Raw genomic sequence first — 16766 nt, forward strand, 5'->3', positions numbered from 1 at the left:
GCACCTGCCTGCTGCCATTCCTGAGCAAGCTCTGCACTGGTGGTGCCCCGATCCCGCAGCTGAATCAACTTTAGGAGACGGTCCTGGTGCTTGCTGGACTTTCTTGGGCGCCCTGAAGCCTTCTTCACAACCATTGAACCTCTCTCCTTGAAGTTCTTGATGATCCGATAAATGGTTGATTTAGGTGCAATCTTACTAGCAGCAATAACCTTGCCTGTGAAGCCCTTTTTGTGCAAAGCAATGATGACGGCACGTGTTTCCTTGCCGGTAACCATGGTTAACAGAGAAAGAACAATGATTTCAAGCACCACCCTCCTTTTAAAGCTTCCAGTCTGTTATTCTAACTCAATCAGCATGACAGAGTGATCTCCAGCCCTGTCCTCATCAACACTCTCACCTGTGTTAACCAGAGAATCACTGACATGATGGCAGCTGGTCCTTTTGTGGCAGGGCTGAAATGCAGTGAAAATGTTTTTGGGGGATTAAGTTCATTTTCATGGCAAAGAGGGACTTTGCAATTAATTGCAATTCATCTGATCACTCTTCATGACATTCTGGAGTAAATGCAAATTGCCATCATCAAAACTGAGGCAGCAGACTTTGTGAAAATTAGTATTTGTGTCATTCTCAAAACTTTTGACCACGACTGTACTCATAACAACCTGGGCCCGGTTTCCCGAAAGCGATGGAATTTAGGCTTACGAGTGTTTTAACAATGCATCTTTCCTACAACAGTCGAAGATGTAACATTCGTTTCCCAAAACACCACGCAGAGAGAACAGTCGCTAAGAGCGTAGTTGGAGCGTTTGTCGATGCTGATAGGATCGAAAGATCAGGATTCTCCTGTCAAAGCTTTCCTTAACATTATAATTATTTCACAATACTGACGACGGATCAGCTCCTAGAGAAATATTAGGCCTACCTCCTATGGCTGCAAATATTGAGGTGGCTTATTCTAATGCTTACCCAATCAATAAAAATGCACTAAATAACCGATTTGGCACATCATTGCGCACATGCTAGGCTACACATCATAAAATATATTGAGACAAATTACAGACAAGTAGCAAAATATAACTAAATTGATTGAACATGGAATGTATTTCAATATGATTTAAATAGGCCTTTAGCCTACTGTTTATATTTTAATGCAGTCATCTCGGTTTTCATTTGAAGCATATTTTTATACGTCGTTTGGTTGTTGCATGGTAACTTTGAATGTGTAGTAAACTTTGTTCTGAAGTTATCGGCGGTCACAGAAACGGATAAACCATGTGATTCAATGTTTAGCGGGATATTCTGTGTATGAAGTAATGCGAGAGAGCAAAAAAAGCATATAACGACGCACTTAGCAGGTGTTAGATTACGAGCGTTTTCAAGTTCAACATTAATACCAATGGTTTTGGGAAACAGCTCGGACATTTAACGATGATCCTTAGAAGGTTCTAACGATTAATTTAGCCTTACTATGCTTTTTGGAAACCGGACCCTAAGCATTACGAAACGTCTATTAGATCAAATAATCCTCGTATCAAAATAGCAATTAATTGACTAAATTCGACACTCTCATTGCCCCCCATTCGCCTCTTCCTCTCTGATTACCGGAGAAGGATGACGTTGGCCCACCCCATACCCAACTGCGTTCCTCTCAGTGCACCTGGTCAACGTTTCCACCCCCACGTTTAATATGGTATAGTCCAATGCGGCCGACAGTGACGTCTGTGAATTTCTGAATAAATACCAGAGCGCCACAAGTGAACGCGTGGATTTAACTAATGGATGAGAAGTCGTGTGTGAACACCAGCACGGGGAACTAATCATTAAAATACGCATAATTTAGCTAGCTACAACATTTCTTTATTATATCTGCCAAAAAAGAGCAACAATGATGAATGGCGAGATTAACGGTTTTCACAACTCCCTTATCGACGAGGACTGCTTCCTATTCACCTCGGAGTCAGTTGGAGAAGGACACCCCGGTGAGAACTAATTTAGGCACAAATACAGCCAATGTGTTATGGCTTGGCAGCTATTTGTTTAGATAGCTAGTTAGCACATGCGCGTCGGTGTTCCTTAGCCTTCTTAGGTAGCTAATTATCGTTAGCGAGCTAACCATCTCTGCTGATCAAACCACGCCGGCGTCAGCATCTTGCATAAGCCGCATGTGAGGCCCAAATTGTTCTTAGTTTATTAGCTAACCAGCCTGCTACTTTGCTGAGCGTTGGTCACATGGCTTCTATTGTGCAATTACTATCCGTCCTTGGGATAGATTGTCGTTACACATTTGCATCCTGTAGTCGTTGTCATAAGCATGCTTATTTCAAGAGCGCTTTTGCCCAGCCAGAGCCCCCTGCAGATCTCAATATTCAGACCAGTTTGCGCGCGCGCTCTCAGGGAACAAGGCCATATGTGTTGTCTGTGTATAGCGTTTGGTTGCTATGCAAGGGGCACTGAAGTGGATTCATTAAGAGTTCCGTGCCACTCCTTGTCTATACTGGTCGTAGTTCATCTTGGAAATCCAAACAAATCAGATTTTTAGTTGCATTTGAACTCGCGGAAATGGTGGCGGATTTATGCTAATCGCACGGCTACACCAATAAAAATAAATAAAAAATAACTGACCCAAGATGGACCACGATGGTCGTTTTTCCAATGTTAGCAAATTAACCATAATGGGCAGAACAAGCAATCAGGTGAGCTGAGCGGAGCCAAGGATACGCTAGCGACAACCTATCGGCGCGTTCTAGCATGTATTTGCATAATTCCGTTAGGGAACGCCTACTCTGAAGTGCGCGTGTGCAATAACTCAATTCATCCTTGTTTTCCTATTAAACAACTCAATTTTTGGGAACTTTGGCAAATGGTGAAGTCTACAAAACGTAGTCCACTCTGTTCAAAACAGATTATAGTTTTGGGAACAGAACAAATGTTTAATCCACGAGAATTAGCAGAATGTCGGCCAAAATCTTATTTTCTCCCACTGGGCTTCCCCCTCCTCACCATATTTGGTGGTGAGTGGAAACGCCAACTGGATGCTTCAGACCAAAGAGACCGATGTATAAATCTCTCTGTGGCTACACATACCGCTAGGCCCCTCCCACCATCGCCAGAATCCTGACATATGGTACAGCATGTGTACAACTCTAGAACTGCAGTTTGTAGAGCACTGTGTACAATACAAACATGTCCAGCATAATCCAAACCCATTGGAGAAGAGCACTTTAATTATTACCATTTGTGCCATGCTTTATGTGCTCTTGAACAAGCAACCTACCAGTAAATTGCACAAATGTCAGTGTAGGATTGTGAACTGGTACCATCTGTATTCTTCATTTTACAGATAAGATTTGCGACCAGATCAGTGATGCAGTGCTTGACGCCCATCTCAAGCAGGATCCTGATGCTAAAGTTGCTTGTGGTAAGAAAAAAGCACATCCTTCCTCTGATACAACTTCTAGCTGCACTGGAGTCAGCTGTGACCACATGAATGGAAGCATCTCAATAAACTCTGCATCTTCTTAATGGTAGTAGGCCTATATTATGGCACAACTCCCCAGAGTTTTGACAGGTGAGTATTAATTGATATGCTTTTTCTGGAAAGATATGGTTCTAATGTACTCTTCCCCCTCCACATTTTTCAGAGACTGTTGCTAAGACTGGGATGATCCTGCTGGCAGGTGAGGTGACGTCGCGTGCTACAGTGGACTATCAGAAGGTTGTTCGCGACACCATCCGCCACATTGGATACGATGACTCCTCCAAAGGTTTTGACTATAAGACCTGCAACGTGCTGGTGGCCCTAGAGCAGCAATCTCCAGACATCGCCCAGGGTGTTCACATTGACCGCAATGAGGAGGACGTAGGGGCAGGGGACCAGGTATGACTTGGGGTGCAGAGGACCACTGCAGTAGCGACGTTAGCTGTACATTTATCAGACTGCTAAATATGCAGCTTTCCTTTCAGATTTAGAAGTTATACTTTTTCAATTGTCAGGGCCTGATGTTTGGCTATGCCACTGATGAGACTGAGGAGTGCATGCCCCTCACCATTATGCTCGCCCACAAGCTCAACGCCAAGATGGCTGAACTGCGTCGCAATGGCACCCTGCCCTGGCTCCGGCCTGACTCCAAGACCCAGGTAAGCTGCCTGTGTGCAATTGATAGACTATTTACATGAGGCTAAATTGAGAATGCTGAAATGCCTATATAACTAGTTTGTCCTAGTCTATCACACCTTCTGATGAGTGCAATATTACTTTTCTTACTCAATCTCTCCAACCTTGTTTGGGGCCAGCAGTAACTCCAGCATATAACTAGTTTTAGGTTGTTCCCCTGCTCAGACATTGCTGAAACATGCCAGACCTTACAATGCCTGGATTGGTATTTTACGTCTCGGCTAACTACATCATATATTTTTGCATTCTAGTGCCTGACGGCACAGTCGATGATTAGCATGCAACCATTGGTTGACGCATGCAATGTCTGAGTAAGGGAAAGCAACCTTAATCTAGGCTTGCTGTTGAACAATCCTGCTGAATCTGTTTCTTTGTGCAGGTGACAGTTCAGTACCGCCAGGACCGTGGTGCCATGTTGCCAGTGCGTGTCCACACCATCGTGGTCTCCGTGCAGCATGATGAGCACATCTGCCTGGACGAGATGCGCGACGCTCTCAAGGAGAAGGTCGTAAAGGCTGTGGTGCCCTGTATTTACCTGGATGACGACACTATTTACCACATGCAGCCCAGTGGGCGCTTCGTCATCGGAGGCCCACAGGTGAGACTATAAGTCAGGGTTCGTACAGTCATAAATCCTGGAAAAGTCATGGAATTTTAAAATGGTGTATTCCAGGCCTGGAAAAGTTTAGGAAAATGATAAATATCTGAAAAGTTTTGGAGAAGTCATGGAAATGTGTCTCATAATTTCTGTTAATGTAATTTTATTTAGGCCGTTTAAAAAATATTTTATAAATAAAATCAACATAGTAGAATGATACACATCTGTTTCCCCCAAAAAAAATTCAACACTCGCGAATAAGGCCATACAAAGTTTATTTACTTTTTTACCGATTCATTTAAATGATACTTTTGACTAAACGAACAATTCACTTCGCCATTATATTAGTTGCGATTTGGTTCAATCACGGTGAATCGAATCATATGAATCAAAATAATTTTGTGAATCGCAAACAGTCATTTTAGGAAAATATTTGTAGCCTTTTGGATTATGTGGCTTCAAATTGTTTGGTAGACACTTCCAGTTCATTTGGGCATCCAATGTATGGGACATTTCAACTCAATAGCTGCTAGTCAGCCTGCAAAGTGAACACAAAAAAAAAAAATGTTACGGTAGCTAAATATGACTAAACTCGACGGTACATTTCCTGAAGAGAATTTGTGTGCTTGCTTCAGCTGAAATAAAAATATTTGTAGCCTACCATAGCCAATTGATCTTTGACATTGAATGAGCGAATTATTTCAAAAGGCATAAAACAAATTTGGTTCAATGTTATACATCAAGGGTGGTGAACCATCCTCCAGGAAAGCTAATTGGTCTGCAGGCTTTTCTTCCAGTCCCGTCTAACAAACCACATTTTAGAAATTCGCTGCTCAACTGGACCTTGATAAACTGGCTCTGTTTTGAGCAGGGCTTGATCAAAAGCCTGCACACCCAGTAGCTCTCCAGACTGCTCAACTGGACCTTGATAAACTGGCTCTGTTTTGAGCAGGGCTTGATCAAAAGCCTGCACACCCAGTAGCTCTCCAGACTGAGGGTTGACCACATGTTTTATACAGTTGCCTAACAGGTATTCTACTTTGTTGGGGGAGTGTGTGTAAGTGCCTTGTGCAACGAGAGATGGTAAATGGGATCAGAAATCAGCCTCCCAGTGTCTACCCCATTATGCTTACTAATTTATATGTACATATAGATGCTGCCAATTGTTGGTCATGGAAATTTGGTTAAGTCATGAAATTAGGAACCATAATAAGTGGTGGTTGTAGGACTGGGCATCTAGGACCTGTACCCTGTGCTTGAAGGGGTCAACACTAAAGTAACTTTGATGCATGGGGTTGTTTAACTGTTCATATAAAGCATTTTTACATGATATTTGATCCATATTTTTGATTACTGTCAATTATGTTCGGGTAAATTGAAAAGGAATGAGCATGAACCATTCCTCCTTCCCCTGCAGGGTGATGCTGGCCTGACGGGCCGTAAGATCATTGTTGACACTTATGGAGGCTGGGGGGCCCATGGTGGAGGAGCCTTCTCAGGGAAGGACTACACTAAGGTGGACCGCTCTGCTGCCTACGCTGCCCGCTGGGTGGCCAAGTCTCTGGTGAAGGCGGAGCTGTGCAAGAGGGTCCTGGTCCAGGTGAGGGCAGGGTGATCCTAATAAGGATCATTTGGAAATATTCAGACCCCTTCACTTATTCCACATGTTACATTTACAGTCTTTTTAAAATTGATTTAAATCCTCAATCTACACACTACTCCATAATGATAAATAAAAAAATCTTTTTCATTTTTTATTTACTGATACCTTATTTACATAAGTATTCAGATCATTTGCTATGAGACTTGAAATTGAGCTCTGGTGCATCCTGTTTCCATTAATCATCCTTGATGTTTCTACAACTTGATTGGAGTCCATGTGTGGTAAATTCAATTGATTGGACATGATTTAGAAAGGCACACAACTGTCTATATAAGGTCCCACAGTTGGCAGTGCATGTCAGAGCAAAAACCAAACCATGAGGTGGGAGGAATGGTCCGTAGAGCTCCTAGACAGGATTGTGCCTGGCCAAACTGAGCAATCTGGGGAGAAGGGCCTTGGTCAGGGAGGTGACCAAGAACCCGATGGTCACTCTGACAGAGCTCCGGAGTTCCTCTGTGGAGATGGGGGAACCTTCCAGAAGGACAACCATCTCTGCGGCACTCCACCAATCAGGCCTTTATGGCAAAGTAGCCAGACTGAAGCCACTCCTCAGTAAAAGGCACATGACCGCCCGCTTGGAGTTTGCCAAAAGGCAACTAAAGGACTCAGACCGTGAGAAACAAGATTCTCTGGTCTGGTGAAACCGAGATCGAACTCTTTGGCCTGAATGCCAAGCGTCACGTCTGGAGGAAACCAGGCACTGCTCATCACCTGGCCAATACCATCCCTACGGTGAAGCGTGGCGGCAGCATCATGCTGTGGGGATGTTTTTAGCGGCAGGGTCTGGGAGACTAGTCAGGCTCGAGGGGAAAGATGAACCGAGAACTACAGATCCTTGATGAAAACCTGCTCCAGAGCACTCAGGACCTCAGACTGGGGTGACGGTTCACCTTCTAACAGGACAACGACCCTAAGGAAGCCAAGACAATGCAGGAGTGGCTTCGGGACAAGTCTCTGCATATCCTTGAGTGCACCCAGCCTGAGCCCGGACTTGAACCCGATCAAACATCTCTAGAGAGACCTGAAAATGGCTGTGCAGCGACGGTCCCCATCCAACCTTACAGAGCTTGAGAGGATCTGCAGAGAAGAATGGGAGAAACTCCCCAAATACAGGTGTGCCATGCTTGTAACGTCATACCCAAGGAGACTCGATGCTGTAATTGCTGCCAAAGGTGCTTCAACAAAGTACTGAGTGAAGTCTGAATACTTATGTAAATGTGATATTTCCCTTTTTGTAATTTAGCTTGCATTTCTAAACCTGTTTTTGCTTTGTCATTCTGTGTGTGTAGATTGAGGGGGGGGGAGGACTATTTAATCAATTTTAGAGTAAGGCTCTAACATAACTGGAAAAAGTGAAGGGGTCTGAATACTTTCCGAATGCACTGTACATAAATCACAGGCGCAAAGGGGTGCCACAAAATCAAACCTAAAGTCCGATGCATGTTTCTATGCTCACGACTATACATCAGGTTGCCTATGCAATCGGCGTGGCCCACCCACTCTCAATCTCCATTTTCCACTACGGCACATCCCAGAAGAGTGAGAGGGAGCTGCTGGACATCGTCAAGAAAAACTTTGACCTTCGTCCTGGTGTCATTGTCAGGTAAAGTATACCCCTTTTGAATCTGTGTGCCTCTCTGAATCTGCACCTTCTGTCTCTCCTTTTACTCACACGTCCTCTATCGTCTTTCTGTTCTGCCTGAGCTGTCAGCCAGTGTTCAGAGATGGTTCTAACCCTTTACTGTATGATTCTCTACTGTGGTGTAATTAATGACGTACCTGTTAGCTACTGCTGCTTTCTTTTTGACTTATGCGTCAATCAGGGCTTGTGATCAGTTTGCCAATCCTGATATTCCTGTCCAACCTGTCTCGCTTTAAATGCCAGTTAAGTACAGTATGTAATGCTTTGAGAGCTGCAGTAGAGGCTGTCTGATCTGTTAGATGGTATGTTAAATACCCAGTATAAGGAAGGGTTTCCTGCTCACATCCAACTGAAAGGGCATAGGTTTCTCAGACCTTGTTAAAGTTCAATGCCATTTATAAATGGGATTAGTGCGCTTTCAATCTCCAAGCTGCAGTCCCCACACTGCTCAAGGATGAGTTGGTTAGCAGGGTAAGTGTCAACGCTTCATCCCTTCCTCCCCCCACTTTACTAGCTGGCCTAATTAACCTTTCTGATTATTGCTTTCTTTCTGTGGCTCTTGACACTCCCTATTAGCTGAGCGTTTGGCTGAGTATTGATGCGTTGATCTGAGGTCATTTCCTGTGATGGGCCGCTAAATGAGTCGATTGTGTATTCCAGGGAGCTGGAGCTGAAGAAGCCCATGTATCAGAGGACCGCTGCCTACGGCCACTTTGGCCGCGACTCATTCCCATGGGAGATGCCCAAAAAGCTCAGATACTAAACTTGTGAAGCTTTTTCCCCCCAGGCCTGTTGGTGTATACTACAGAGAAGCTTACACGGTCTTGGGGGTGAAAGGCCCTTAACTCCCTTCCCTCTTAATGGCATATTAGAACCCTACCCCTTCCACCGTCCCTCAAAATACACCCCAACTCTCTTTCTACTTCCCCTCTCCAGTCATCTGTACTGTATTTTTGCTGTTGGTAGTATTAACTTGACTACTAACTTTCTCAAAAATATTTCAGAAAAGTAATGTTGAGAAGATTAATAATAGGAGGGTGTTGGCTAGCTACCTAATCTCTTCCACCAGCAGTCTCTCTCTGTCAACTCATCTGGTTTCACCGCGCCTCAGAAAGGGACTTGAATGGAGGCTATGACAGGCGCGGACGAAACAACTTCTGATTTTTAATTGCCAATCTCTGCCCCCCCCCCCCCCCATCTAGCGCAACCCTTAGAACCTCCCCCCTACATTGTGGACTTAAATGTGAGCAGTGCAAGTGATTTTAACAATTTAAGTTAGTAAAATCTGAAAGTACGCGTTAGGGTTGGTCGACTACTACAATATTGAAGATTGACGGCTATAGTCGATGGTGATTTCGTGATGTGACCGATGTCTAGCCTATTTCAACTTCACTGGCGCCACACCGTAAAGAGCTGACCGGGAAGCCCACAGCAGGACCATGTCAAGTGGCCTATTCCTTTGCTATAGCCTGCATAACTACTTTCAATAAATGTTATAAGCAATTTACAGAATTCAAGAGCACAATTTAGACAGGGCTAAGAAGATGTTCTTGCTTGGCTACACAAACTCCTTGCTCTGGCCAAACGCTACGCCACACCCACAGACTTAGTTTGGATCGGCGTACCTCCCCAGCGATTTCTAGAACTCATTCTAATTGGTCCCAGAAACTGATGGGTTGGTCCAGAGCCAGAACGCACCTGGGTAAAGCGTCTTTTTTTCAAATTAATCATTTGCTTTGATATTCTGATTGGTTAGGTATGATCCAATCACTGACTTTGTTTTATACAACACCCCCATTTTGAGGTCACCACAAACGACTTCAACGATGGCATTCCAACTGAAGTATGTAGCGAACATAGCGCAGTAGAAGGTGAGTAAGGCAAAAGATTTTCACCAAAGCGGCACAAAATGTCCAGTCAAATGTTTATTTTGATCTGTCAGTGTCAGCTCTGGGCCATATAGCGCTGCTTTTTTTTTTTTATAGTGGAGCCTCCGGTGTGTCTATTTTAAAAACCTAATTTTATATTTGCTCTACATTTCATATGACTTTTATGCATGCTGGCTTTCTCCCACCACACTACTTCATGATCAATTAATTTATCTAACAACGCTCTAGGCTGTCATAAAGTTAGTGTTTTTGAATTACCTAAACATGATGGACCTAAGGTAATGAGGTAGAACAAACAATAGAAAAATCGAACGAGTAGTTTTTAACAAACCTTAGTTGCGCGAAGCTTGCCTTTGCAAACCAAAAGCCAAATCCTACTAGTTAAAATGGCCTATCAAAAGCATTAAGACAAGTTTAAAGTTATGAAGAGTATTTCCAAAATAGGCTATTCTAATGGTGTTTAATGTCGTAAAGTTGCAGCTTTCAAATGGGAACAATTGTGAAAGTCAGTCTATAGATGATTCTCTATCAAAGCTTTATTTTGAATGACAAATATTACGGGGGGGGGGGGGCATTGTATATCAATGTTTTTTATGGATACTTGATCATGATAAGACAAAGGTTGACATTGCCCAACCCTAGTACGCATCTTAGAAGTAGTTTTCACTTATAAAATGATATGCCCGAACTCTGAATCAATTGGTCTTCCCAAAAATATGGTCAATGTAATATTTTATTTTGATCTAAAACAGCTGTAGCAGTCTCGCTCCCTTTACTGCGTCGACTTTTAAGCTGCGCCTCATTCAAGTCCCTCTTTGTTGTACAGTGTTACTAGGCTCTTTATACGGTAGCCTAGTCTTCCTGTCTTCCATTTATGTCTTTCACACTACAAATCTACGTATGGGTGGTCCTCTGTAGCTCAATTGGTAGAGCATGGCGCTTGTAACGCCAGGGTAGTGGGTTCGATCCCCGGGACCACCCATACGTAAAAATTTATGCACACATGACTGTGTTATTAACTCCTAGCCCCTGCCCAGCATCACTGAGAAACTAAATACTGCAGTTTGGTTATCCGGGCTTAGCTGTCCTTAAACTTGATCAGCTTTTGGAATATTTTGCTCCCGTTAAGTCTGACCTACCAAAGCTACATGTTGATATCATGTTAATTTACTGGTGCTACTGAATGAAGGAAGGGCCCCCTCCCTGCCCCTTAATCTTTTCCCTTTAGTTTACACTTCTTTCTGTTAGTCCCCCAACCCCTAATCCTTCTCCCTTTTTGAAGCTTTATTTCACTCCCCTTATCATTTGTGGAGGATGTAAGAACAGCACCGTTAAGGGTCAATGGTTATTGTGATTTTCAAAGAAATGCTATGCATTGCAGGCTGAGAAACAAGACCAATCTTGATTATTTTCAAGTCACGTTCTTGAATATACTCAGTAAAATCTGGGATGCCCCTGCAGATGTCTGTGCTGTTTTCTGACGTAATACAGAAAAGTCAGAAGCTGCTATGTCACTGCTAAGGCCTGTAGGGGTGTTGGTTATACTTGATTGTTTAAAACATGTTGTCATTGGATTGTCTTTTTAAACTCCTTCAAAAGGTAGTTTAATTTCCTTCTGGTTTTTTTACATTTTATAAAATGGTTTAAGGTCAAGGTTCTTCTTCGTTGGGTATTGATGGCAGGTGTAGCTACAGAGAAACCGCCATCTTGATCCTGAAGGAGGGCCGTCTTTGCCACAATGAAGAGCTCTTACTATTGGCGAACACCTTTTTTTATTTTTTTATATATATATTTATTTGTTCTCTGAAACTTGGCATGGATACAGAAGCAAAGGATTCAGAAGGCAGCTTAAACCCCAGAGTTTTTATTTTTGATCTCACATATTGACTTTACTGAATGCCATAACTAGGTTACATTTTCAGTGGTTCCGAAGTGTCATACAGAAAAGCTTTGGTCTGCCTCCACGGAACTGTCACTGGCTGATGTGATGAGTATTTTGGACTGCAGTTTTATGGGGTGAGATTGTATTGACTATACACCTCTGGTCAATACAATTAGACCATTCTCTAACACCCCCCCCCCTTACTCATCCTTGCATGAAGAGACGTTTGGCTGGTGTGGTACAGAGAAACCAGCCTGGTTTACAAGCGGTCTCTTGTTTGTATGGATAGGGTTTCCCTTGGTGCTTTGTTTCTCCCTTTTTTTTGCCACTGAGGCTAGTCTTCTGGCTACTGTGAGTGTAAGAGTGCCTCCCCCTGTACTGAACCCCTTTCACCCCTCCTGCTCTTTATCAACATGGGTCCGACATCCTGAGGAACAGGTAGCTTGTCAATGCATCAGTCTTCAGAGGTTCGATACGGATTTCTCATGTCAAAGATCTGCAATAAATGTCAACTTTCCTTCATGAAGCATGTTTTTGTTGTCTCATTCATTGTCAGATTGTATTTGAAAAGTTAATGCACATTCATTAAATGTCTATACTCTAGCTAGATCTTTGTGCACATGGAATTCTTTGACCAGTGGTGCCACAAATCCATCATCAATAAGTAGTGAATGGTGTTATCAGAGTCTGGTCGATCATGGGTAGTGAATATGAAAAATAGCAGTGCGATTTGGCATCATCCCATGTGTTTCTGGGTATTTGAGCCATGGATTACACCTGTCCCATAACTGGGTCTGCAGCACAGATTTCTATTTATTTTAAATCTGAAATGCCTTAGGGACATTACTGCCCTCTTTTGTAATGGTCGTATCTTGCCTTGATAAAGGTGATCCCAACCAAGTCCCAAGTCTTTGGCAGTTTGTTATGGTGGCTTTGCCAGTGTTTCCCCAGCACAGTGACTCGTAAGGTCAAACGTGTATATAGTCAACAAACTGGTAAATATTATGGTGGGAAATTACACCTGTATAGTGGTTTTTGTGTACTGTCAATGACAGTATGAAGATGGGCAGAAATGACTTCTCCAATATAAATCCCCAATCACACTTGTAGGCGTCATATGTTGAACATCCTTTTTCTGTCTATAATGCTGAACTTTTATGGACTACTGAATCTCTTAAGACTGGGTTGTCCAAACTCTGTCCTGTTCCCAACCCCTGGGTGCATGTTTTTTTGCCCTAGCACTACACAGCTGATTCAAAGCTTGATAATGAGTTATTTGAATCAGCTGTGTAACCAGGACCGAGTTTGGGAAACCCTGCTCTAAGACAAAGGGTAATCGAAGTGGCCCTTAAACATCTAGGTGCGATACCATGTGACCTCACAGGACTACAAAAGGACTCTGCTGTCTCCCCCTTTTAGCCTCTTATCCTGCTGGACCTTTCTCAATGAGGGCGAAGAACCTCCATCTTCAGTAGGCTTTAATGGCGTGAACTGATAAGTTAGGAAAGAACGTTTTTGGGAATAGTACCTGTAATTCAGTACAGAAATTGGGACTGAAGAGCCCATGCACTAAACGGTCCTTGTAGGAAACTTGGTCTTTAAAGAGCTAGTGTAGCCTGAACGGTACATTTTAAGATTAAATCAAATCAAATTGTATTGGTCACATGCGCCGAATACAACAGGTGCAGACATCACAGTGAAATGCTTACTTACAGCATTTCACTGTGATGTCTGCACCTGTTGTATTCGGCGCATGTGACCAATAAAATGTGATTTGATTTGAATGTATCAAGGAACTAAGACTATTTAGAGCACAGCCTCTGCAACTCTAAGGTAGAGCCATCAGACAGAGCAACCAGCGACACGACACGAGGGACCATCCAAACTCAGAGGAAAGGAGCAAGAAACCACCAAGGAACCCCTCAACTCAGGACAAAGGAGGACACCACCATATTTCCTTTGTTCACCTCCATGCGGCCTAACAAGAGCCAAGGACAACAGATTTTGTTAACAGACTATCACATCTTCAATATTCATGAGGTCTCTTGTCTTTCGTTCTATTTCCTACCTTTTCATGATCACTCATGTATAAATAACTTGTTTGTTTTCTTATTCTGGGAAACTCATTGATTCTCAAAGAATTCATACCTTCAGCTAATACACGTATTACTATTATTCACATTTTTGTCAGTTATTGTAAATAACTCATGAATCAGACCTTAGAAGACCAGTTTTGTCAAAGAAAGGACAGGTGTCCCGCTAATAATTGCATAGTAATAAGTGTCCACACTCCCTTACAGCGACGTCATGGTGACGTTGGCTAACAGCTCATGAGCAGAAACACGTAATCTGAGTTGACGGTCATCTCGCGCCGAACTGCGCATATGCAGGCCATCATGTCAAAGGCACTCTTTCGATATAAAGTTGTTTTTGACGAAAATTAAAACGTGTCAGTTTGTCACTTTCACGAGGTTGGAGTAATGACATGTTCAACTACTTAAGACATTGGTTCGAATTTCGGTTGTGCCTTTAGGTTTCGAGAAAATTAACAACTAAGGAATAATTTTTCACATCTCTCATTGACTTCTCAAACTTCGGCCTGGTCTACTTGGTCCGTTTAGCAAGCATTTAGAAACTCTGTGGTACTGTCTTGATTTTGTTACATGTGAGAGGAATGGACACTTGGTGACTCAAATACTAAACTTTTAAAATATGACCCATCAAATGGTTTTCTCTGAGTATATTTTATACTTAAACGAATTGATTAATCCAGGATCAAGTTGAAGGACAAACATAATCTTTAGGATAATTTGTTTTACTGCAGTTTTTAGTTGAACGTGAGTCTCGGCCCTGGGGTACATGCCAGTGCCTAGGCTGCAAAAACTACTCCGCCCACACGCACCATCAGATGTTCGTAAACCAATCACCTCACAGAACGCAGACACACCTCATTGGTCCATTGACTGAAATAATTCCTTCAGGCAGGGTGTACATACAGTAGGATACCAAAACGAAATTACATGTTTTACCCACACCTGCAAACTAAATCCGTGCTTTACTAAACTTGCTATCCAGAGGCAGTCAGTAAAGGCTGAGATATAGTTTTTCGAAGTCTGAGGACATAGCGCGTGTCTTAGGGGGTGGTATTGAATGTGCAATGCAGAGTGAAGGAAAAGCAGCCAACAAGTGCTCAGCATATGTGGGAACTCCTTCAAGACTGTTGGAAAAGCATTCCAGGTGAAGCTGGTTGAGAGAATGCCAAGAGTGTGCAGATCTGTCATCAAGGCAAAGGGTGGCTATTTGAAGAATCTCAAATATAAAATATGTTTTGATTTGTTTAACACTTTTTTGGTTACTACATGATTCCATATGTGTTATTTCATAGTTCTGATGTCTTCACTATTATTCTACAATGTAGAAAATAGTAAAAATAAAGAAAAACCCTTGAATGAGTAGGTGTGTCCAAACTTTTGACTGGTACTGTATATATTGTGTCATATCGTGATAATATCGTATCGTGAGGTTCCTGGCATTTCCCAGCCCTAGTCTCTTAGCCCAGTATTATTTAACTTCCTGATTTACAAATAAAAGGCCCCCCTTGTCCTCTGTACAGATTGTTCTATCTGTAATTCTTAGAGCGTAATCTGCTTCCCAAAAAATACAACGGCTTCATTCCGTATTGTCCTTCTTGTGACCCTTCTTGACTGGTTCCAAGCATTCAGTCTCTGATTGGCAATGGAAACACTTTCTCAGGTAGACCATTTATCATCAGCAGCCAAATCCTGTTCAGTTCGTTAATCAGAATCCAAACCAGTAGCTAGCTGTTCAAAATGAGTGATCTTTTGAGCTGCTTCTCTTCTAATTACTTTGGTGTTCACTGCTCTGTTACATTGTGCCCCATTTGTCTGGCTGTTTTTTAAAATTTATGAATGGATTTCATAGTCTGCTCAACCCAGAGTCTGTGTAATCTTGAAGGGGATTGGGTATCAATGTTGTGCTATAGCCTGGGCACCATTCTGCTTCTGCCTGTTCCGGTTTATCACCATCTTGGCAAGGCAACTGTTGTGTAATCTAACTGGTCTATACGTGAATACAATAACTACGAACGGTGTATCTTTATGAAGGTATATTTATTGCTAGCTTGACGTGCCTTCACATTACAAGCAACATGCGTGAGATAGACGCTTTCCTCGTGAACCCCCAAATATGGTTGTAGGTATGTAGATGGTGGCTCAGATGGCGTGTCGGCTTTAGGACACGTGTCTACCCTAAAGGAAGACTCCAAAGCACAGGTTACATTCTTTGTTTTCTTCTGATGCTTCTGAAGAACTGGAATCTGTCCTCAGACAAAGAGAGCATCAACCTCATAGAATTACTTAAATAATCCCATATAGTAATTGAATAGGATCTCTGTGAGTGTGAGCAACCTGTCTATGTCATCAGTATAACTACTCCCCTGTGACACCAAATAAAACGGTGACATTAATGGCTCCCCTTGACTCTGTCATCTTCAGGAACTAGGACTACTGAAGCACATTTTATGGATCATGAGGTAGTACATTACTACAGTTACACTGTACTAACCAGGGACCATAAATAGCTTCGATACTCAAGTTACTCATGTGACTAGAGTCCAAACTGTCTGCCACTAATTGACTACACTCTGCAGCTGCTGTCCACTCACACCATCAAGAATGCTTACTCAAACTTCTATTTTTAACTCACACTCTCTGTTAGATTGCTGGGTTTTGCACTACGGCTGCACTATGGCAGCCTCAATCCACCATGTCCATGGACTTATTCACTATTAGGTATACCAGGGGTGGGCAATAATTTTGGCTCGAGGGCCACATCAGGATTTCTAAATTCAGCGGAGGGCCGCACAGATTTCTTTTAGGACCAATTTGTTCGTCAAAAC

At 42.8% G+C, this 16766-nt stretch overlaps 1 protein-coding gene across 3 annotated transcripts; it reads left to right on the forward strand.

The window, feature by feature from the left end:
- The first annotated feature begins 1762 nt into the window (after positions 1-1762).
- Positions 1763-12374, forward strand: LOC311141400 (S-adenosylmethionine synthase-like). Of its 3 annotated transcripts, none has more exons than XM_084176711.1 (8): positions 1763-1979; positions 3341-3418; positions 3642-3877; positions 3994-4137; positions 4554-4772; positions 6190-6372; positions 7905-8038; positions 8738-12374. In XM_084176711.1, the coding sequence occupies exons 1-8, from the start codon at positions 1886-1888 to the stop codon at positions 8838-8840; spliced, it is 1191 nt and encodes a 396-aa protein (XP_084032837.1). In that variant the 5' UTR covers positions 1763-1885; the 3' UTR covers positions 8841-12374. The 3 variants fall into 3 exon arrangements, with proteins under 3 accessions (XP_084032837.1, XP_084032838.1, XP_084032839.1); XM_084176712.1 differs by having other exon boundaries at positions 7971-8038; XM_084176713.1 differs by having other exon boundaries at positions 7905-8829.
- The last annotated feature ends 4392 nt before the right edge of the window (positions 12375-16766 follow it).

Source organism: Coregonus lavaretus (genome assembly GCF_964263955.1).
Source record: "Coregonus lavaretus genome assembly, chromosome: 14".
NCBI classification, from domain to species: domain Eukaryota; kingdom Metazoa; phylum Chordata; class Actinopteri; order Salmoniformes; family Salmonidae; genus Coregonus; species Coregonus lavaretus.

Bases quoted from the DNA above. Each gene is read 5' to 3' on its own strand.
- LOC311141400 (XM_084176711.1), top strand. From the start codon at position 1,886: ATGATGAATGGCGAGATTAACGGTTTTCACAACTCCCTTATCGACGAG. The intron at 1,980-3,340 runs GTGAGAACTAAT...TTCATTTTACAG, and splicing joins AGTTGGAGAAGGACACCCCG to ATAAGATTTGCGACCAGATC. The intron at 4,138-4,553 runs GTAAGCTGCCTG...TTCTTTGTGCAG, and splicing joins GGCCTGACTCCAAGACCCAG to GTGACAGTTCAGTACCGCCA.